Source organism: Ursus americanus, chromosome 34, assembly GCF_024610735.1.
Source record: "Ursus americanus isolate L20-20 chromosome 34, mUrsAme1.1.p, whole genome shotgun sequence".
In the NCBI taxonomy this organism is placed as follows: domain Eukaryota; kingdom Metazoa; phylum Chordata; class Mammalia; order Carnivora; family Ursidae; genus Ursus; species Ursus americanus.
Genome location: NC_142160.1, coordinates 6,205,961 through 6,229,541, shown reverse-complemented (window position 1 = coordinate 6,229,541; position 23,581 = coordinate 6,205,961). Strand labels below are relative to the sequence as shown.

At 43.6% G+C, this 23,581-nt stretch overlaps 2 protein-coding genes and 1 pseudogene across 8 annotated transcripts in view; 1 reads left to right on the top strand and 2 right to left on the bottom strand.

Moving 5' to 3' along the window:
- SPATA6L (spermatogenesis associated 6 like) overlaps positions 1 to 12,855 on the bottom strand; it is a 52,861-nt gene extending 40,006 nt beyond the window's left edge. For 2 of the 4 annotated variants that reach the window (XM_087858906.1, XM_087858907.1), the window contains exons 1-3: positions 12,734 to 12,855; positions 7,828 to 7,872; positions 2,454 to 2,591 (exon numbers count right to left, since the gene is read on the bottom strand). In XM_087858906.1, the coding sequence (XP_087715032.1) occupies positions 2,454 to 2,591; positions 7,828 to 7,866 (177 nt within the window). In that variant the 5' untranslated portion in view covers positions 7,867 to 7,872; positions 12,734 to 12,855. Of the gene's footprint in view, positions 1 to 2,453; positions 2,592 to 2,730; positions 2,852 to 3,082; positions 6,656 to 7,827; positions 7,873 to 12,733 lie in introns of those variants that run through there. The other 2 variants (XM_087858908.1, XM_045772451.2) reach the window with 2 other exon arrangements.
- Positions 12,856 to 12,869: 14 nt separating this feature from the next.
- Positions 12,870 to 19,864, bottom strand: LOC123776464 (small ribosomal subunit protein eS17 pseudogene; annotated as a pseudogene). Its single transcript, XR_015722957.1, has 4 exons — positions 19,309 to 19,864; positions 15,998 to 17,942; positions 14,571 to 14,630; positions 12,870 to 12,947 (listed from the first exon to the last, which is right to left on the bottom strand). The product of XR_015722957.1 is annotated as a small ribosomal subunit protein eS17 pseudogene (transcript).
- A 79-nt stretch (positions 19,865 to 19,943) lies between these two features.
- The window catches only part of CDC37L1 (cell division cycle 37 like 1, HSP90 cochaperone), a 29,867-nt gene continuing 26,229 nt past the window's right edge, over positions 19,944 to 23,581 (top strand). For 2 of the 3 annotated variants that reach the window (XM_045772433.2, XM_045772434.2), the window contains exon 1: positions 19,944 to 20,239. In XM_045772433.2, the coding sequence (XP_045628389.1) occupies positions 20,108 to 20,239 (132 nt within the window). In that variant the 5' untranslated portion in view covers positions 19,944 to 20,107. The remainder of the gene's footprint in view (positions 20,240 to 23,581) is intronic. The other variant, XM_045772432.2, reaches the window with a different exon arrangement.

The following is a 23,581-nucleotide window of genomic DNA, read 5'->3' as shown; positions in this document are numbered from 1 at the left end:
CCAAGTAATTAACACATGTCAATTCCAGCTACATAATATTTTAAAACTCAACAGGAGTGTGTTTAACAGGTATGTGGTTAAAAGTTCAACGAATGACTACAGAATGAAAGCACAGCACCAAGGACAAGGAAAATCTGAGTTCACTGGATTTACCACATGGTCAAAATGTCATTAGCTTGACCTAGCCCTACAGTTTGTTGCTAAAAGCACATCTGGCATCAACCTCAGAGTCTTGCTTGAGTGCCTAGAAAACGAGTCTGCATACCGCCGACACTCGTTAAATGATGGTAACTGAATAAATGACATTAGCAATTGGTTGTGCTAAAAAGGAACAAAAGTAAAAATTCCATCTATGTGTAACACAAAAGAAAACCATGCACTAGTAACTACACTCCTACAGAATCCTAAAGAACCAGAGCGAGGGAGAGCCTCATGAGATTAAAGTACATCGTGAAGCACAAGACAAATGTTGTGATATCTGTCTAGCCAATGCCAAATCTGCTTATTTTGTCCTTGCGCTGAAGGGTCTGGGAGAGGACTGAGATTAAAAGCATAACACACCTTCTCCCTGAACTCTGGAAGCCTCGAAGAAACAAAAGTTTTCAGCAGAGTTTGATTTCAGGCATTTAAGATCTGATTTAAATGGTGTTTAAATTTAAGCATGGTTAAAATCTGCTCTTGATCTAAAGCCAGGTCACCTTTAAGTACAAATATGGAGGCTGTCCCCTGTAATCCATTTTTGTCTTACCGACTTTGATGTACAAAGCAAATGCAGGTGAGGGGTTTTTTTCCTTTCCCTGAATTATTTCAGTACTTGCATCCCTTCACTTCTTCCATGTCTACGGATTTTCTCAACTATGATCCTGGGGAGTAACTGCTCAAACATAATGTCTCATACATTCTTGAGGAGCAATTTCTTATTTATCCAAATGTTTTAGAACATTCAATTCTGGGTTACACAGAAGGCCCAAGGGGGAGAAAATGTCTTCAATACTTGCTGGAAGTATTTGAGAATGGAGAATGGAATACAGAGAATGGAACAAATACAAGAAAACTAGAACCAGGCAGGAGAAAGCTGGAATATGAACCCAAAGAGCTCACACACGAGGGCAATATTTCAACATTTTCAAATAACTGCATTTTATGAAAAGAAAAATGGTCCGTGGTACATGTTTGACCAGCAATCGTCAAATGCACAACTTTGCAACAGAGCAGTAGCGGCATCTGGAGTCTAACGTCTCTGAGGTTGATCGCCCCCGCCTTTCTACAAGTCAAGGATGTTGGACTAGATGACCTCCAAGGTCATTTATGGAATTATCATTCTGTGCTTCTGTGATTTTGTATCCCTGGGCTTCTCATAAAAAGAGAAGACTTTTTAAAATCTTCTATAGAAGGAAACCTGAAAAACTAATAAGGATATTCTTAGGGGAAAAAAATAGACTACATTTTCACCACCCACTTCTTACCACTACCAATATCTAAATAGTAGAAATGGGTTCCTCTGGATTCTGACTATATGTCCCAAGGTAATACCCATTTATTCCTCTCCTCTCTTATCCAACCAGTGTGGTAGACTCTATTTAAATTTTTGCTGTGATTTCCAAAAACACTACATACAGCCCTAGCCTTTTAGAAAATCAATCCTCATCTCCTCTCCCAGTCTCAGTTGGAAAAAGGTCACTTTCTGAGCAACACCATCCAGACCTTTACAAGTGATAGGCTCTACCCATACTCATCCTCTCCTCCAAAAAGCAGCTCAGCGATATTGTTTGGGGGAAAAGCATTAGGCTTATCAAGGCCAAAACTGATTCTGCCTCCAAATTCCAAAACGAAAACTTCAAAGAACTGTCCACGATTCATACTAATGAAATGAATATTCTCAATTGAAGTGGGAAGAAAGTTGTAATGTTCTATTAATATCACGTTCCTATTCCCTGGAATGGAACCTAGCCTTTATCACTATAGCTAAATAAACCACGGATGACCTAAGAACATTCAATAAATCTGAAGAGGCTTGTTTTCTTACAGGATTTCAGATACAGGATTTTACTAATTCAAATATAGGTTCTTCATTATTTTTCTGAGTCTACAAAAGTTTGTTCCTAAGGTCCACTAATTTACTGATAATCCCTGTCATAAATGTAATGCAACTGCCTCTAACACCTCCAAGAACATTCAGAAAATGCTCTCTGCTCCAGTTAGAAAATGCCATGGGAATTCCAAGAATAGAAAACATCCAGCAGGGCATGTAGCGCTAGGTTGACAGAACTTGGCTCAGACCTACAAGGCAGAAGCAAGTCCTCCAACTCTGGTTTTGTACTGGGCTGAGGTGCCTTCAAATCATTTTTTTTTTTTTAAGAAAATGTACAAAATAACTTTATAAGAACCATTAGATGATCTCCAGACAACAAGGTTTAAACTTCTCTATTTGGCAGTGAGAGAGTCAGGATCACCTTTTCAAACCTCATGCTCTGCTGAATCATAATGGGGAACACAGAGGGAAAGCAGTCTGTCTCCAGGTACTGATTCAGGAGATACACGCCAAGGTACACATCTTGCTTGTCAGGCAGGAACACCCCTGGACAAGAGATCTTCAAAACAAAAAATAGAGAACAGGGTTTGTTTGGTGTCGTTTTTTAAACGGAGCTCTGTTTTTCCTTAACTCCCACAGACGACGTCAAACCTCCCCACCGCACCCCCACCTCACCCCTTCACCTGGACCTCCCACACCTCCATCTTCCCCTGCCCTCTCCCTCCTCAAGTGGAAATTCCAGTTTCCTCCCACGTCTCCGCCAGGTGTCACAATCGTCCTCTCGCCGGCTCCTCTCCCCGCCCCTCCGGGAGGGCGGTGCGGAAGCGGAAGAGGCTGCAGGGCCGGGCGCCTCTCGCTAGGCCGGTCGGCTCCTGGGGTCCGGGCCCGCCCCCGCGCCGCGATGCCGAGCCCCCGGAGGAACGCGGACGGACGCCCGCTGGCCGCCTCCGCCTCGAGCAGCAGCGGCCCCGGCAGCCCGGCCCACGGCGGCGGCGGCAGGTTCGAGTTCCAGTCGCTGCTCAGCAGCCGCGCGCCCGGCGCCGACCCCACCTGCGCCCGGCTCCGCGCGTCCGAGAGCCCGGTGCACCGCCGCGGCTCCTTCCCCCTGGCTGGGGCGGGCCCCTCGCAGGCGCCCCCGGGCCCCCTGCCCGAAGAAGACCGCATGGACCTGAACCCGTCCTTCCTGGGCATCGCCTTGCGCTCCCTGCTGGCCATCGACCTGTGGCTGTCCAAGAAGCTGGGGGTGTGCGCCGGGGAGAACTCGTCCTGGGGCAGCATGCGGCCCCTTATGAAGCTGCTGGAGATCTCGGGACACGGCATCCCCTGGCTCCTGGGCACCCTGTACTGCCTGTACAGGAGCGATAGCTGGGCCGGGCGCGAGGTGCTCATGAACCTGCTCTTCGCCCTGCTGTTGGACCTGCTGCTGGTGGCCCTGATTAAGGGGCTGGTGCGCAGGCGCCGCCCGGCTCACAACCAGATGGACATGTTTGTCACCCTCTCAGTGGACAAGTACTCCTTCCCCTCAGGCCATGCCACCAGGGCCGCCCTGGTGTCCCGGTTCATCCTGAACCACTTGGTGCTGGCCATTCCGCTGAGGGTGCTTGTGGTCCTATGGGCCTTCATCGTGGGCTTCTCCAGGGTCATGCTGGGGCGGCACAATGTCACTGACGTGGCTTTTGGCTTTTTTCTGGGCTACACGCAGTATAGCATCGTGGACTATTGCTGGCTTTCGCCGCACAATGCCCGGGTCCTCTTCGTTCTGTGGAACCAACAATGACACCACCTCATTCATTGTGGCACCAGGAGAGCTGAAGGATTCCACAAGCGATGAAGCCAGCGTTAACCAGTGGCAATCCTGCTTGTCCCTCCAAGGACATTTCAGGCTTCGTTTGGGATTTCAGGTGTGATTCCATCTTGATGGGTTGCTAGGCTGGAGAACATGCTGGCCATTATGACCACAGCCATATTACAGAAAGCAAAAAAAAAAAAAAAAAAAAAGCCCTCTGTTATATATTTATTAAACAACTGTTTATATCTCCAGGATAACTGCAAAGAAAACAAGCTGGGGTGATTATAATCCTGCTGTTTTTTTAAAGTTGACAAAAGTAAATTTTGTGTTTTGTAGTAATCCTATAAGTCAACGTATCAGCTGTAAAGTGAACTTTGGAAAAAAAAAAACAACAACAACAACCATGATCTTCGTTCTGTAAATATACATGCAGATGAGCCACCTACTAATCCTAGTTATTTTCCTGAGGTAGATTTTAAACAGTATTTTAGAAGTCTAAGACATAGGTTTTTCTCATTTATTCCTTGAAAATCTGTTGCCACTGTGTCTTCTTAATCCTGATTTTCTTGATAAGCTTTCTTAGTATATTGTCTCTTCCATCTTTGTGGATTGGGTAGTGAGAAGAGAGATTGTAGTACCTATCTTGTTTTTCTTTCCCTCTACCGCCTCAAAAACTCTTTAAATAGACATTTGTTTCCTGTTACTCTCTAATACTATCTTTTTGCATTTAGAGAACAAGCCAAGAACTTACTTGAAGAAGAAACACTTAAAAGTGGGCATATCTACAGTGCCCATGGAAAAGGAAGGATGGGACTATGACCGAATGCTTAAATCTGTTGACAACGAGTAGCGTGGCATGACCGAGGACAGAAAAGCTAACTGAGGACGTCAGGACCTAAGAGTCTGGGGGTGGGCTTACCACATACTATGTCAGTGGGCCAGTATGGTGGGAGATGGGGCTCTGCTGCCCATCATCTCTACCGAATAAAGAATAATGCCCCTCTACTGAGGTCATAGGAAAATAACTTGGTTCTTTGCAGTGCAAGGGCATAAACTTTCTCATATGTACCACAAGGATGACCCTGTATATTAGAGTTTTTCGTATAGAATTCCATTTCCCCGTATACAGCACACTTTAGGTAACAGTATTTAACCTGAAATGCATCAGGGGAGCCCACTGCTATACCAGGCACAAGGTACAACTAACTCCTAAATTTCCCTTTACATTGACCTTCACATTTAAAACACTTTATCCATGGTGCCTCTCCAAGTCACAAGACCAAAGACCACCAAATGCAGGATGGATTCTGCTCATTATTCTTTGAGCAGGAAAGACCAGAAGGGGATGTGCTTTAAATGCTGTTCTACCTGAAAAGTAAGAACTTTTGAATTACCTCAGGAACTGGTGTTTTTAGATAATGACAGATCATTTTGAGATTATAAAGAGAGAGGATTATGGCCTTTGATCTGTCACGTAGAGGGGCACCTAGGAATCTGGAGAATGGTGTGACAAGTGGGCTCTGATTGGGTAGAAGTGTGAACTTTCTGAGTGTGAGAGGCGCACAGCTACTCCTCAACGTAAAATAAAATCAACTGTATTCCCACAACATCCTGAACACAGACTACCTCTTCTCTCACCGAATCAGCCAAACTGTAAAGCTCTAAGTGATTTGCTTTATTGTTTAATCTTAGATCTTTTGTTTTGATCCAGCAATATTCAGACCAGACCTTTTTGAAAAGCAATGATATTTCCTTTTGCAGTGTTCACAAGTCTGAATATTAGGGGCTCACAATTAGTTTTATCTTCAGGTTCCTGGTTATACTTCTGGAATTCCCTGTCTTCATTGTTGGGGACCTGAATTTGCAGACTTTTAAAACACAGGTCAATTCAACTGATGTCTCTGAAACACTCTATTATAGAGTAGAAAATGATTTTACTGTAAATTAATTGTACACTGAGGAATGCCTTTTAAAAATGAAAATAAAATTAACCAATAATGTTGAATGAAGTGAAATGAACTTGTTTAATTTTTGCCTTGAGGAAGAGGAAGACTCCTTTATCACTCAGCTTCTCAAGAATTCCTTCCCCTGGCCGCAAAATTTTGAGGGTTGGCACTCGATGCAGCACAATTTGAGAGAGTCTGGTCTTATTTGCTCTCAGCGAAATGGGACAGATCCAGGAAATTGTTGTTTTTCTTTCAGAACTGCATGTATGATGAAACCACAGCACTTGTCACTTCTATGGAGGCTAACCAGATTTTCCATGGCCGTAACTTACCGACACTGCTTGTAATCATGGCCAGTAGAGAAGCCCCTACAGCTGGGAGGCAAAGCCGCATGACAGTCTGTCACCAACTACGGGTGGAAGGATTGGAACACAGAAGCCGAATTCAGAGTAGTGACTGGCCCCAAACAGAAACAATGTAGTCACTCTGCCACAGCACCTCACTTAAGTGGGATTCACTGGATAATTATAAAACAGGTGTTGACTGATTGACCCCTTTTGGAATTAGCAAACCAGAGCCATCACTAGGGGAAATATTTAGAAAATATTCAGTTAGAGGTCGCCTGGGTGGCTCAGTCAGTTAAACATCTGCCTTGGGCTCAGGTCATGATCCCAGGGTCCTGGGATCGAGTCTTTCACCAGGCTCCTTGCTCAGTAGGGATCCTGCTTCTCCTTTGCCTGCTGCTCCCCCTGCTTGTGCTTTCTCTCTCTCTAAACAAATAAATAAATAAAATTTTTAAAAATATATATTCCAGGGGAAACAGTGTGGAGGTCCCTTAAAAAGTTAAAAATTGAGCTACCCTATGATCCAGCAATTGCACTACGGGGTATTTACCCCAAAGATACAGATGTAGTGAAGAGAAGGGCCATATGCACCCCAATGTTCATAGCAGCATTATCACAATAGCTAAATCGTGGAAGGACCCGAGATGCCCTTCAATAGATGACTGGATGAAGAAGATGTGGTCCATATATACAATGGAATATTACTAAGCTATCAAAAAGAATGATTTCTCAACATTTGCTGCAACATGGACGGCACTGGAGGAGACAATGCTAAGTGAAATAAGTCAAGCAGAGAAAGACAATTATCATATGCTTTCACTCATCTATGGAACATAAGTAGGAAGATCGGTAGGAGAAGAAAGGGATAAAGAAAGGGGGGTAATCAGAAGGGGGAAGGAAACATGAGAGACTATGGACTCTGAGAAACTGAGGGCTTCAGAGGGGAGGGGGGTGGGGGAATGGGATAGGCTGGTGACGGGTAGTAAGGAGGGCACGTATTGCATGGTGCACTGGGTGTTATATGCAACTAATGAATCATGGAACTTTACATCAAAAACCAGGGATGTACTGTATGGTGACTAACATAATAAAAAAAAAATATATATATATATATATATTCCAGGGGAGCCTGGGGTGGCTCAGCTGATAAAGAGTCTGCCTTCAGCTCAGGTCATGATGTTGGGGTCCTGGGATCAAGCCTCATGTCAAGCTCCCTGCTCAGTGGGGAGTCTGCTTCACCCTCTCCCTCTGCCCATCCCCACACTCCTTTTCTCTCTCTCTCTCAAATAAATAAAATCTTTATATATTCATTCCATTGGTTCATAGAAGTGGCAAGTTATCAGGAAGTGAATGGGCTTTCTGAAATTGAATTCTTCCCTTGTTATTTAAAGGAGGATTTTTAAAAAATTATTTCACAAATCTATATGCTAGAAAAATAAAATTCTTCTTGGACTTAAGGCAGGGTTATTCTAAAATAACAGAAAATTTTATAAAGCTAACAAGTCCTTTGGGGGGGGAAATGTTGAAAGAGGTCGGGCTGAAGGGAAGACCAACGTAAGGATCTTAGGGACAGGGAGATACAATCTGTCCCAAAATTTAATGATGTGTGTGTGGTGAGGTGGGGAGGAGGTGGTGAAAATGATCGCGACCATTTAGAAACCCTGGGAAAAGAATCTGGTTTGGAGCAAGGAGTGGAGGTTCGTCGACTTCTCTTACCGCCCGGATCTGTAGTTCCACCACCACTTCCAGAGGCATCGTTCCCTGCGTGGGCGAAAGGACTGGAATGAAAAGATCCTTGTGTGCTGAGCCTTGGACCGATTTTTCTTAGTTTAGCTCACTCCCTGGGGCAAACGTTCCCAGCAGCTTCCCCAGCCCCCTTCCCCGTCGTCCCCCCATCCGTCCCCCCGACTCAGCCCAGGTCCCTCCCACCCGGACGGGTCTCACACTGCGGGAGGGGGTGCCAAGGCTTCCAGAAGGCGGAAGCCCGGCGTTGCCATGAACGCTCAAACGCGCAGCCTTCCACCTGGAACGCGGGCGAGGCTCCGCGCAGGCGCAGGCGCAGTCCCGACGTGGGCTTCCCCGGCTGTGCGCTGGCCCCCGAAGGACCCGGCTGGATCGCAGGATGCTCTGAAAGAGGTCCAGTTTCCCTTCCCCTCGCTTCTCTTTATGGCCCCCGTCACTATGTTAAAATGCTTACAGGGTCCATTCCGACAGAGGAATATGATCATTAGCTCCGTTATCATTTAAGTTCTTCCCATTTTCAGTAGCTATATGACCGCCAAGCCCTGGAATTTCTTTAGTAATTCCCATTAATATAGTAGCCTGTCCCTGAAAGTACTCTCTTGCTTATGAAATGTTATGTCCTCGTGTTTGGTTTGGAAAAAATGGCCCCTGTCAATGATAAGAAATCAACATCTATGTTAATTAGAAATACAAGGATAATTCTGAGCTTTAAACGTTTGGTTTCCCATGTTAGCCACAATAGAAGTATTTGTACATCTCTTTTCTGGCGTTTAGTTAACCTAAGGCAAGCAGGGAATTACATTATCTCCCAGTGGGTAATAGTTATGGTGGTTGCCAAAGCCAGCGCCACACTGTAAAAACCATCAGAGGTGGCAGGCAGAGCAAAAGTTCTTAACCAGTAGGGGAAATTGCATATTTGTCCACTCACTGTATTCGATAGACAGAAACGAAGGAAAGGAGGAAGGACTGATTGCTTCTAGCCAATCTGAAAAATCTGGGAGGGTCAATGCTGTCTCTGGAAAGAAACCTGAAATTGTGATGACTCATTTATTACTAAACTATTGGAGGTTTTTGCAATTGCAGGAATGCAAATGCACAAACATGTCCTGAGACAAGAATTAGGCATTCACTTTGGTAATTGGAGTTCCTTTCCCTGGAATGGAAACACTCAGTATGATGAAGGAGGGTATATTATGTCCTTACACACTCCCTGTTGCTCTGTCTGCATACCAAGAGGCACGTAGGTACGTGCTTAGCTCCCTGCCATATCCAGAGAACTGATTTGTTGGCTCACAACTGCTTGCTGGCACCCAGGCAAGCACAGCGATATACAGGAATAGGACTGGTGTTGACCCTCACAGGTAAGTCACCAAAACCAATGCGAATTCATCAAGGAGAGTAACAACAAAACAGATGAATAAATGAGTGACCAGAGACATAATAGAAGGGAGGAAACAATCTTTATTGAGAAGCTGCAAAGTGCTAGACACCTTGCATACCCTAATTCATTCTATCTCCATAATAACTCTCGGAGGAAGGGGTCATCTCTATTTTACAGATGCAGGATCTGAGGCCAGGCAGCCTTTTCTCCAAGGCCACACAGCTAAAGGGAAACAGGGCCACACTTGAATCCAGGTGTGCCCTACCACCTCACTGCCCCTGCGGCATAGAAATCCTATTGATTGGTACAGACACCCTGTCCCATCCTGTGCTCTTACAAGTCTTAACCGCACTCTCCCTGCTTGACTCCTAGGGTTGGATACAAGCCCTTTTCTGATTTCCCTTCAACTCTCTGGACTTTCTTTCTCTCTGTTCATCCTCCTCTACCTGGCTATGCAATGTTTCTAGGTACTTTCCTTTTCTTACTCTATGTCCTTTACCTATGGTGGCCTACAGTGTAGGTGTGGACAAAAATATGTACGCAGATTACATATTTCACCCAGGCCTTTGTTATGCTCTCCCTGACAAGGAGGAATCTCCCAACCACAGATATATGTATCTGTTCTTTGTAGCAACTGCCACAGTAGCAGTTTCACATTTGTCCCTGTGATGGTTGACTATTTGTCTCCATAAACCGTGAGCTCTGCGTGGCTAAGAGTTTATATTCTAAATACCTAGCATAGCAGATCCTCAATAAATATCTTTGAAGAGATGTTAAATGCAGAGATGGTCAAGCCAGTCTATAGGGTTCAACATATGGGGGTAAGGGGGTTCCCTCATGTTGGAGGAGGTCATCAAGAGGACATGACCACTGGTTGACCCGCAAGCTGGACCAGGGCAGTTGGAAGCTCCACACCCCCCTCCACTGTCCTTGGATGTACATTCTACCCACCATTCCACAATGGGAGTCATTTCAAGAACACGGGCCTTGAGACAGCAAAATGTTGTTGAGACCATCTGGATGGTATATGTGACTGAACCCAGTTAAGTCCTCCAGATAAACTTCTAAGTTTCTGGTGGGTGGGTGCAGAGATCTACTCATCTTGTGGCCACCCAAGATAAGCCTCCTGCGTAATTTCCCTTGCTTATTAAAACTGCCACCTGCTAATCCTGAGTGGCCTGCCTCTTTCTTCAGTCTCTCACCGTCCTCCACATCTAGGAGCCAGTTTCAGATTTCACCCAGGGAAGCTCCTGAGTGTGGGAACCAACACCACATCAGGGAAGACTATACGTGCAGAATGAGAAAAGACCAGGCACACAGCTACCACTGTGTGCCTGCCACGGAGGTATTACATGAGTTCACAAGGAATATTTATGCTCTGTTAGTTTCACTCACCATGGTCACCTGAGCTACCATGGAGATGTAAAAGTTTCTACATACACAATGCCTCCAGCCCACCTTGCAAAGTAGTGAATCATTGAGGCTGCCATCTTGGGGGCAGAAAACAAATCCCACTGACCAACTTCTATTCCCATGGTGTTTTTTGCAGTGCAGGCTGGTCAGCAGTGACATCACCACTGCAGAAATGACACATCAGTGCATCCTGCTCGCATCCTGGCCACTGTCCCCCCGAAAAAATGGCTCATGTCCCACTTGGGAATTTTCCAAAGAGTTAATTAGCAAAGAACAAAAGTGTAACAGAGAATTGTGGTGCCAAATTTTCCATTTAACCAAAAACACGAATGATAGGACACTAAATTGTAAACAGTCCTCAAATAATGTAAAAAGGAGTGTTCATATGAAGAAGGAAACTATTTTTAAAAAAGGGAAGGCTCTCATGGCTTAAAATAAAACAAATTTATCATATATTATTATTAGTGTTGTGGGTCAGAAACCCAACACAGATCTCCCTGGGCTAAAAGCAAAGCTAGAAGCAGGGCTGCATTCCTTGCCTTTTTCCTTTCTTTGTTTTTCCAACTTCTAGGGGTCACCTGCATTCCTTGGCTCCTAGCTCCCTTCCTCCATCTTCAAAGCCAGCAAATTTGAGCCAGGTCTTTATCACACTGCCATCTCTCGGGTTCTCTCTTTAAGGATCTTTGTGATTACACTGGCGCTTCCAGATAACCCAGGATCATTTCCCTATCTTAAAGTCAGCTGATTGGCAACTTTAATTCCATCTGTAATGTTAATTCCTCTTTGCCATAAAAGGTAACATATTCAAAGATTCCAGGAATTAGGACGAGGATATCTTTGGGGGGCTATTATTCTGCCTACCACATATAGCGTCTTTAGAGAGCAATTTGTTAATGTCTATCAAAATTTTTCATTTGACTCAGCAATTCCACTGCTAGGAATGGGTGTGTATGGATATACTTTCACACGTACACAAAAATACATGCTGCAGCATTATCTGTAGTTAAAAAAGATACTGGGGCAGGGGGGTAGGGGTGCCTGGGTGGTGCAGTGTGTAAAGCGACCACCTCTTGGTTTCAGCTCAGGTGGTGATCTCAGGGTCCTGAGATCACGACCCGCATCCAGCTCCCTTATCAGCACGGAGTCTGCTTAGACCGTCTCTCCCTCTCCCTCTGCCCCTCCCACCTCTAAAATAAATAAATCTAAAAAAAAAAAAAAAAAGACACTGGAAACCACCTAAATGTTCATTAAGTAGGGTCAGATTCAATCAATTATGCTTAAGCCTTAAGGCAGAACACTATGCAGCATGGAAAATGAATAAAACAGAGCTGTACATCATAGCAATAAATATGCTCTAAAATATAGGACTAAGGGGGTCAAAAGGCATCAAACAAAAAAATGTGTGAAGTATGCTGCCATTTGGAAGAGAAAAAGAATATGATATGTGCATACATGCTTAGACTATTCTTGAAAGGATACACTGGAAACTGCTAATAGTGGATGCTTCGGGGGAGGGGCCCTAGAGTTGAGAGAGGGAGAGAGAGAGAAAAGAAACTCCCTTTGCATTGAATATCCTTAGGTACTCTTTGAATATTTTTGCCAAGTATGTGCATTATCTAGTCCAAAGAGGAAAACAAGTTAAAACAAGTAGAAAACATCAAACAATAAAAAGCCTAAATCCGGCTCACTAGGGAGGACCAGACACTAGATTCCTGAGCTTTGGGGCAGCATCCTGTATGCTGCACACCGTGAAAACACCCCTGCAAGTGTGGTTGCTTTTCTGCTTCCAGTGCAGTGTGTCTTACTCCGTGACCCCTGGCTGGCTCAGGGGTCCTAAGCCCCTGAAATAATAGCTAACGTTTCCTGCATGTGTATATGGGCATTTTTCTGGGAAGAGAGGCTGTTGTTTTCACCAGAGTCTGGAAGGGATAGAGTTAGTCAAACCAGGTTTTAGAACCACAGTCCTGCCCTCTATCCTGTCATCAGCTCCTTTCTACAGTACAAAGAAGGGCCACCCGGTGGTCTGACAAAGCAGCAGGTAAGGAACAAGGGGCTATTCTCTGCAGCACCTTCATGCTCACTTACTAGAGCAAGTTGTCTCTCCAAGGGAAGGTGTATTCAATAATAAGTGAAAAAGACCTCCAAGGTCCTGTTCTGGGCCATTAGTTTATGTCTGGACTCAGACTCATTTTTAGGCCTACAATCTGTTGAGACAGTGAATTATTCATTAGCAAATGTGAACACCACCAGCAGATTGAGTTTCCAAAGTGAGCCGTTCATTAACATTTGTGGGAAATGCCTGAAAAGAAAAAAAAAAAAAAGATCCAAGTACAGGAAACAATCTGGATTATTTCAGCAATGATACATTTTCAGATCACTGATTTTTTTTTAAAGATTTTTGTTTGTTTATTTACAAGAGAGAGCAAGTGAGCAGGAACAGGGGGAGGGGCAGAGGGAGAGGGACAAGCAGATTCCCCGCTGAGCTGAGCAAGGAGCCTAACGCAGGGCTCAATCCCAGGACCCTAGGATCATGACCTGAGTGGAAGGCAGATGCCCAGGGGCGCCTGGGTGGCTTAGTTGTTAAGTGTCTGCCTTCCGCTCAGGTCATGATCCCAGGGTCCTGGGATCGAGCCCCAAGTTGGGCTCCCTGTTCAGCGAAGAGCCTGCTTCTCCCTCTCCCATTCCCCTTGCTGGTGTTCCCTCTCTTGCTGTGTCTCTCTCTGTCCAATAAATAAATAAAATCTTTTAAAAAAATTAAAAAAAAAAAAATGAAGGCAGATGCCCAACCAACCGAGCCACCCAGGCACCCTGATTTTTTCTTTTTTTTTAAAAAAGCACAGACCCAGGGGCGCCTGGGTAGTTCAGTAGGTTAGTTGCCTGACTTGGTTTCAGCTTGGGTTGTGATCTGGGGGTTGTGGAATCAAGCCCTGCATGGAGTCCTGTGTTGGGCTCTGCGCTGGGCAGGGAGTCTGTTTGTCCCTCTTCCTCTACTCCTCCCATCAATCGCTCTCTCTCTCCCACTCTCTCAAAAAAATTAAAAAAAAAAAAAAAAAAAAAAAAAAAAAAAAAAGAAAAGCACAGGCCTAGCCTTAAGACCCAAGAAATAATTGTTTTGTATCTGCCTTCTCCAAAATCTTTCTCTGAAATGTTCTTTAACAGTTTAGTTTTCCCACAGTTTGATATACAGAAAAGTTCACCTTTCTTTTACTGTGAATGTATAAAAAAGCTCAATGAACAATGCTGGACACTTTCCTTGATTCTCATAAACTGCATTAAGATGAAGTTTATATTTTTAATTTTTTTTAAAGATTTTATTTATTTATCTCACAGAGAAAGAGAGAGAGACAGCAAGAGAGGGAACACAAGCAGGGGGAGTGGGAGAGGGAGAAGCAGGCTTCTCACTGAGCAGGGGGCCTGATGTGGGACTCGATCCCAGGACCCCTGGATCACAACCCGAGCCGAAGGCACTTAATGACTGAGCCACCCAGGTGCCCCGAAGTTTATATTTTTTAAAAAGTTAACGAACCCACTAATTAATCTTAACTTCACTAACGGTGGCATCATGTCTCCCTATGTGATTCACAGAAGGCACCTATGAAGCATTTATGCCAAGAAAGTTGAAGCTGAATCTAGTCAAGACACTTGAGCTGCACTAAGATAGCTTCATATAGCTATTTAAATTTAAATTAACTAAAACTAAATAAAATCTAAAATTCAGTTCCCCACTCGCACTAGTCACATTTGAAGTGTTCAATAGCCATATGTGGCTAGTGGCTACTATACTGGGTAGGGCAAGTAGAACATTTCCATCATCACAGAAACTTCTATTGAACAGTGTTGCTCTAGAGCAAACTTCACTTAAAGGAAACATGGGGGATGGAGAAACATGTCCCTGACACCACAAGGAAGCAAACAGACGTACCTGGAATGTGGGTCATTCTTTCGAACAACTGATTCAGTTAGTCTGCATCAAGTCAATGACCTTAAGGAAAAAAAAAAAAAAAAAAAGAAGGGAAAAGGTCAGGGGAAATGCTCTGTATTAAATAATACTTCAGAAATCTGACAACCAAAGGTAATATGTAGCCACCATTGGGAGAGGACCTTGAGTCAAACCAACTTAAAGAGAATATTTGAGACTATTGGGGAAATTTGATTGTGATATGGGCATTAGATAATACCAAGCAATTAATTTTGATAGGTATGATCATGTCCTTGTGTTTATGCAAGGCAAATATCAACATTGTTTAGATATATGTCTACATATTAAAGTATATAGTAAAATGATCTGATGTCTAAGATTTTGTTTTTAAATACTACAGCAAATGAATAAAAAGAATGGATAAAGCAAATGTAGCAAAATCTTCATAATTGTTGATCTGGGTGATGGATATATGGTGTTTATTATTATACTTTCATGTATCAATATATGCATAATAACAATTTTAGAATGACATATATTTAAAGAAGGACAGCAATCATATCCTTTTGTGAACTTCCTTCTGTCCTAAAATAGCCCATCAAGAGGATTCTTGGTGGTATCACTATGAAATGCCCTTCAGTAGAATTCAGAAGAGAAAACATGGTGGATCTATTTACCTCAAATAGCAGATTCAGGAGATTATTGAGTATTATTACATAATACTTTCCAAGTGATTCAGAGGGAAACCCACTTTAAGGAAAAAAGCAGCACTGTATTATAAGAATAGTGGCCTCTGCATGAATAACCAAACAGAAGCTGGCAATCTGAGTATTTCTTTAAGTGCACATACTTCTCCAGAATTTTCCCCAAGTAGCAGGAAAGCATCCAAGGAAGGAATTAAATTGCACTTGAACGGCTTTTAACAATCTTGAAGTCATTTGGGATCTGGACTCACACATGGGATCTATTTCACAAACTTTATTAGAGTTTATGAGTCAGACTCATATGTTCCTCTTTGGCTTCTACTTTGATTCACTGGCTTTTGTATGCTCAATACTTACTTAATACCACACAAACCCTTCCACAAGGACTGCCCTTGGGCATTCTGGACTACTTAGTGCATATCCTTTCATTTTAAAGTAATTTCTACTCAGGAAAAACTAATTTGCTCCTTGAGTGTCAGCTGACTAGTTCTATGTCCATGGAAGCAGTAGGCTAATTATGACCCAAAGCGGTTTCCAAGGAATTATATTTATGATCCAATATAAGAAAGTAGAAAAGAGTCTGATTTAGTTCCAAGACTTGTAAAAAGTATCCACTGAACTCGAGCGAGGGATTTAGGCCCCAAAGGCAGCAATGGCTAAGATGATGTCATTATATCCACCCTTTACTCTCCTACCAAAATATATCTCTTTCCATTCCTTTCTCACCCTTTTTTTGAGGTGGTTGTCCAAGGTTTACTGAAGATATTACAGCACAGCAGAAGATTCAAAATGCTCCACGTGGTGTTTTGAAATTCATCCCAAGTGCAGGCTGAGTGACCTGCAGGCTGGACAAGCTGCCAAAGTCGAAGAGTTTCAACATTTCCTTAGCGTCAGGATCTCCTGATCCGGGGCTGAGATCTCGGGCATGTAATTATTCCTCCTTTCTCTCTCCTCCTCCTGCAGCTTGATGAAGATTCCTCTCCCCAGGGCCCTCTGAATCCGCTTCATCAGGTGTGTGACAGAGCCTGTGATCTCGTGGCGGAGCTTCTGGCTGGGGATGATGGTGATCTCCCCACACACGTGCTTGTTGGTGTGGAAGTCATTCCCCGGGCACATGTAGGACTTCTCAGTGATAACCCAGGCCACCTTCTTCAGGGTTTTGGTGCAAACACCGCCTATGTGGGCAGGGATAGTCCACCCTCTTCTGTCTTTATTTAATCCCACACCTTTCCTTTTATCCTTGTTTCCATTCATTCATTCCTTATGCATCTTTCAACACATATTTATTGAATATCTACTGTGTGCTAGGTACTGTTCTAGACAGTGGAGGTAGAAGGGTGAATAAGAAACAGTCTATGCCTTTGTGGGCTTTACATCCTAGGCAGGGAAAAATAATAAGTGAACATAAGATAACAACAGTATGATAAATACTAGGAAGGAATCCAGGTGCTGGGGGTGAGACAGAAGTTCATAGGTTGGAGAGGGAATAAGAACCTAATTTAGACACCGTGGGCAGATATGCCTCTCTAAGATGATGACATTTGATCTAAGATCTAAAAAGAAAAGCATGACCACTAGCAGGACTTCTAAAGTACTAGAGAAAAGATATCCTGGTGAAGGGAGCAACAAAATGTAAAGGGCCAGGAGTCAGAGAGGAAATTGGTATGTTTGAGAAACTGAAAGGAGGCCAGTGAGCATACTAAGAGAGACCTGGACAGGGGGCAGAGGAGGTTAAGAGATGACACTGAAGAGTTGGCTGACATAAGACAGCAAAGGAACTCAAAGTTACAGCAGACAATGTAATTGCTTACCTAATAGCCATAAGCTCTTCTTCATTGCTAATGGAGCCCCAGTTTTGCTTGGGTGGCAATGAGTCTCACTTCAGGGAGTGAATCATAATTTATTTAAGACAATTCTGAACAACGAGATATAAGGGGAAGTCACTGGAAGCTTCTGAGAAACATTTTTATATCTGACAGCAGAGCCACAAGTAAATAAAGCTATTTGCCTCCTTTCTTCCTGCTTTGGCTATTGTCCTGTTTTGATGTGATTTCCAGAGCTATGGGAGCCATCCTGCAACCAAGGCAAGTCTGAAGATGAAAGTCAACAGACTTAGGATGGTGGAAAGGATAGAAAGAACTTGAGTCCTTGATGACATCAACAAACCGCTAAATCAATCCTGAGAACACTGATCTTCACTCTTTTTGTTAAATAGAAAATAATTTTCCTCATGGTTTAAGTTTCTATTGGCTGGGGTTTCTGTTATTTGTGCTGAAAGCATTTAATTGATACAGCAGGGGTCTGGCATGATCTGATTTATATACATATATTTTTAAGTCTCTTTGGTAACTGTATGAAGAGATTTGTAATGAGCAAAAATGGAACAGAGACACTGAAGACTACTGTAGTAGGCCCAAGGAAGGATCATGGTGTCCTGGGCTAGGGAGGAGGCATTATAGCTGGAGAGAAGTAGACAGATACAAGATGTATTTGAGAGTAAAAATAACAAAACTTGTGGGCGTCTGGGTGGTTCAGATGGTTGAGCGTTCACCTTTGGCTCAGGTCATGATCCCAGGGTCTTGGGACAGAGTCCTGCATTGAGCTCCCTGCTTGGTGGGGAGCCTGCTTCTCCCTCTCTCTCTGCTGCTCCCCCTGCTTGTGCTCTCTCGTTCTGTCAAATGAATAAATAAAATCTTAAAAAAAAGAACAACAACAAAACTTGCTTTGGTTCAGACATGGGAGAGGAACGAGGGGGATAAATGAAGCTTGACCTCTTTCGGGATTGGTGGTGGTGCCATTTATTGATACGGAGAAGATAGGAAGAAGTTTGGGGAAGAAGTGGAATCAAGAGGGTTTCTTGGAAATGTTAAATTTAAAATATGCACTCAAAGAGAGATGTCGGGGCGTGGCACACTGGGCTCTGAGTTGGGGGTAGAGCCTACTTTAAAAAAGAGAGAGAGACATGTCAAGTCTGCAGGTAGACAAATGAGTCTGAAGTACTTTAGGTCAGGGCTTGAATTTCAATTAGGAAGCTGTCAATACACAGATGTTATTTAAAGCCACAAGAACAGATACCAAAATTTAAGGAATTCTAAAATTCGAGGTTGGTTAGAAGGGGAGGAGCCTGTCAAAGAGCCTTAGGGGAAGTAGTGAGTCAGGTAGGAGGAAAACCAATAAAACAATACTTAACATTTATAAAGGGCTTACTTCAAGCCAGGCACCGCCCAAAGCACTTCGTGCCTTCATGGAAACAAACAGAAGAAAGTGTTTTCCTTTTCTTTCTCCCTTTCTGTTTTAACTCCCGTGGCTTTCCCTAACCCCAAAGGTTTAGGCACAGTGCTTCTCAACTAATTTGTAATTAATTATTAAGGTATAACATATATTCATTGAAAAATATTCAAACCGCGTAATACAGTAAAGCTAAAAACGGAAAGCAAAGAAACTCAGAAACTTTCCTCCTAGCCTGATCTACCATCATTTACAATTCTTGTTCACTCTCCAGGAATTTTCTATACACACACACACACACACACGATTTTTACACAGATTGGAGCATTCGCTCTTGTTACGTAGGTAATTCTGCATTTTTTTTTTTAACTCAACACATTCTGGAGATTTTCTGTATCGGCACATACATATCTACTCTTTCTAAAGACTGATACCGTACTGTATTAATATACCATTAAGTTCCTCTACTGATGGGCAATTAGATTGTCTCCTGTTTTTTTGCTGCAAAATGCTGCAACAAACACCTTTGTAGATAAATCATTGGATATTGGTACAAAAATAACCATTGGATAATTTCCTGGTAGTTAAATTGCTGAATCAAAGCCCTTAAACCACTGATATTGTCAAATCACCTCTCCAAAAAGGTTACATAAATCACATTCTCTTTATCGGCATTCCCTCACATCCTGTCAACACTCGGTATTGACAAACCTCAAAGTTTGTCTACGAGACTGAAAAAATGGCGTCTCGTTTTTATTCGGGTCTCTGTAATTGTGAGTAGGGCAGGGGCGTGGAACTGCTGAACATACACGTTTTGAAGTTAGACCCCCGGGCTGGTCTTCTTAAACGTGCGACCTTGGGCACGCTGGGTGTATTTCTTCTCAACGAAGGGCACAACGAGAGCGCAGGCCTTCAGGACTACAGGAGATGCGTGGGATACCGACTGCCCCGGCTTGGTCCGCTATCACCCGCCCTCGTCTGCATTTCCGAGCCCCTCTTGCCCGCGTACTTCATCGTCGGCGCCCTCCTCCCAGGCAACTTTCGCAAAACTCCTGTAGCGTGGAACTCGAAAGGAGCGAAAACTTGGCTCTGCTTTTCAAAATTCTGCCCTATTTTTCGCCCACCCCGGCCTCAGAACTCCTAGTTTACAGATGAACGTGCAGAAAGGAGTCGCAGTTTTGTAAACAACTTGCAAAGCGGACACGACATCTCTCGACGTCCGAGACCCAAGGCGCATAGCGTAGGGAACACTAGGCAAGAACTGCTTGACACTACGTGACCCGCAAGGCCGCGAGGGGTAAATTGGCAGGCCTCAAAGGTTTCAGAGAACGGAATTTTAAACGCGAGCCTCAGACCCACCCACTTTCCGCTGGCCCCGGGACCAGCCTCCCGGCCCCGCCCCCAAACAGGAAGTGACGTCTCCAAGAGAATCCGTCTTCTTCCGCCGTCCGCGGCCCAGGCTAGCGCGGGGTGTGCGTCGGCGTCGCGGCCAGCAGAGGGATTCTGGGTAACGGCCCCGGCCGGCTGGGGCGGCTGGCTCCGCGCAGCAGGTTCCACTCACGCCAAGTCCGTTGGCAGTGGCGGTTCTAGGGCTGGGGGCCGCCGGACATGGAGCAGCCGTGGCCGCCGCCAGGACCTTGGAGCCTCCCTCGGGCCGAGGGTGAGGCTGAGGAAGAGAGTGACTTGGACGTGTCCCCCAGTTCTCCCCGCTGCCCGCAGCTGTCGGGCGGCGGCGCGCAGGTGAGCAGGGTCCCGCGTTTGGTGAGGGGGATGGGGAGGTACTGTCGCCAGGCCCCCAGAGTCCCCTGTCTCTGCGACCCTCCGTGTGCGCTGTTCTGCGCCCCCATCTCACTCCCGGGGGTCCGGAGCTTGATGCCGTCCTACTGCTATTGTAGCATCTTCTGAGGGCTTCTAAGAGGGGCTGGCCAGATATTCCCAACCTCCACCTCCACGCACACCTTTTCACCTTGGCTAATTCCTTCCGATCCTTGGAAGATGTTCCTCCCCCTCTCCCTCCCCTACCTCGCTCTTGACAGCACCCAGATTTGGGGCGGCTAACATTATAACGTTGACCCTTTGTCCCCTTGTGCGTGTCTTTATCGGAGCGCGTTATTCTGTTGAAGGCTCTGATACTTGTGCACGGTTAATAGTTAGGAACAGTGAATGTTGTATTTCAGTAATTCACTGAGCTCCTGACTTTATACAGATTTAGGATCCAATTTCACTGACATCTGAATAAATTCTGTAAACTTCGCTTTTGATGCTGGTGTAAATCTGTCTCATTAACGTGACCATTTTTCCCGTCCGGTTATGTTTTAAGTTTTGCTTCACATCATTCACCAGTGACAACATACACACGTTTGCCTTTCCTTCAGACTTCTTCCTCACATTCCTGGTGCTACTTGTGGTTTTCAGTCTTTCCTCTGAAACTTACGCAAACGACACACCATTTAAGATTTTTCTGCGTCCTATCTTAGGGAGTGCTTACATACCCTTATCACCTTGTCCTGGTTTTTCTCCTAATCTGAGTGTTTGGAAGTATATTTCAGGAACACAGACTAAACGCTAATATGTTCGGTGAAATGAGTTATAGGTGTGTCTCTGCCTTCTAGGCTTCTTGCAAAATGGGGTCCCTGAGAGCTCAGCTGAATTAATAGTTTTTCTATAGGCTCATCTTGCTAGCTGTTAGTGAAGATGAGTTATTTAAATCGTTTGCCAATAAGTGTAAGGCCATCGGTCCTGTGCCCAGCTCACTGGGTTAGTTGGCTTCACGGAGAAAAATGCTGTTTCATAACCATGGACTGTACTTCAGCCAGCCAGTCTCTGGGAAAGTGCAAGACATTTTTTAGGAGGCCAGAATGAGAGTTGATAGGTCAGTAGTCACCCCCTAATTATGGATCACTAGTGTCATCTTTGTATACAAAATGTGTTATATGAGCATATAATGAATGTGTTATGGAGGGAAAAAAAATGAACAGCAGCTGCTGTTGTCAATTTTGAAGGCATATGGAGAGAATAAGAGATCTCCAGAATTTCAGTGCATTGCGGTTGAATCACAAAAGTAACCTAAGGGAAACTCTGAACTTAGAAAATATCTAAGCTGGATAATACCTGGCTGGCTAAGTAGGAGCAGCATGCGACTCTTGATCTTGGGGTTGTGGGTTCGAGCCCCATGTTGGGTGTAGAGATTACTAAAACAAAATAAACTTTAAAAAAATCTGTATAGTTTTTACTTGTGCACTTGGAATTGTAAGCTTATTCAACCGACAGTGATTTTATGAGTAAATAGACTTAACCTTCTTCATTAAAAACGATTTCTCTAGATCCTATAGCTAGTGAGTGGCAGAATTAAAACTAGAACCACTTCTGACTCCTAGTACAGTGTTTTTTCCTACCTGCTGCACTTCCTGTCCTGTGATGTAATGTAAAACCATATGGCTGACACAACCTTTGGTGTTAAAATTTGCAAAGCGATTACTAATCCTAAGTAAGTTCGTGTGTTTATAACCCAGTTACTTGTCTTGCTGACTTTAGGACTTGAATTTTTGGGTTAGAATATTTAGAAAGAATAAAATGTTTAATTAAAATTATCAACATTTTACAATTTTTAAAAAAACAGCTCTGGTTTAATTTTACCAGACATGGGGAATCTAGGCATCTTAGTGTCATATGTGATGTATAGTTCTGATATTCAGTTAAAGTAAAAGGCAATTCAGAATTTAGAGATCCTGTTTGAGCATTTTAATGTAAAGTTACATTAGTAAACCTAATGCCAGCAGTTCCTTTTTGAATTCATGTTCATTAAAATATTATTATGTTTAATGTTCCTCTAAAACCTCAGTGTGTTCACAGGTAAAATGTGATCTTTTATTTTTTTTTTATCATCTCAATATATGTTGGATAGTGTGCTCAAATGGCCAGATGTTGTCTGTGTAGTCTGTGGAGAAGAATTTAAACATGAGTCGTTTTTAGAATTTAGAGATAAGATTTCTATGTTTGATTTGAGACATGAGTATTTGTTCCCACATAATTGGAAAATGCAAGGTATTTTCGTCTGTCCATGTTGCCTTTCTTAGTATATCTTTGTCTTTTCTTACAAAACAAATTTTATAGCTTCATTATTCTCCTTTTCCTGGCCCCTTCTTAAGCATAGCTAGGCTACAGTTACTCTTGATCCTAACTAAGATAGCAAAAAATAAAAACAAATACTTTACTTGGTTGGTTAGGGCCTTGTGGTGCCTGGGCTCCAAACCTGCTAAATGAGTAAATCACCTGAATGGCAACAATGTCCACATTTGCCACAACAGAAATCTGAGACTCAGCTCCAAAGTAGAGGCCTTGCATGCTGCTTTCCTCAGAATTCTTTGCCACCACTAGTGTGTTCCAAGAAGTGGAGAATCATTTATGCATCTAAGATTTATGGAATTCTAGCCCCTCTAGAAGCTGCTGGTTGAGTAAACAAATAAGCACAATATTGTGTGAAAACACCTCTAAGAAGTATGCAAACCTTGGGTGGGAAGGGAAGGGATTAGAGAAAATTTAAGTAAGTGATACCAGAGTCTGGAATGGAGATAGGAGTTAGGGGATGAGGGATTGCCACATTGAAAGGGGTGGGGGATGGAAAGAATAAGCAAACAAGTAGGAGAGTAACTAGAATTGAGTCTGGAGAGATAATAGGAAGTGAGATCATGAAGGACCATGCCATGCCACAGAATTTGTGCTTTATCCCAAGACTCTACGAATGCGTAAAATTATCACATTTGTTTTTTGGAGAGATTACTCCAAGTCTGGTATAGTGGAGAATGGCGTCAGATGAGAAGGACTATATTTATATAATTGAAGTATGAAATTATAAGGGCTTGGGTAGTGATGCAGATTAGGGAACAAATGGAAGTAAAATTGTTCTGAATACTTAGTTTGAAATTGGTCTACATTTTGGCCGAGAAGTCATAAATAATGTGCCTTCAGCTTTTATTTTATAGAGCTGAAGAATATAAGGAATTAAGCACCCATCCCAGTGCTGTAAGTGTGGTGTTTCAGTAAATATTAAAACTAATTACTTTTGCTTCTAAGTGGAACAGA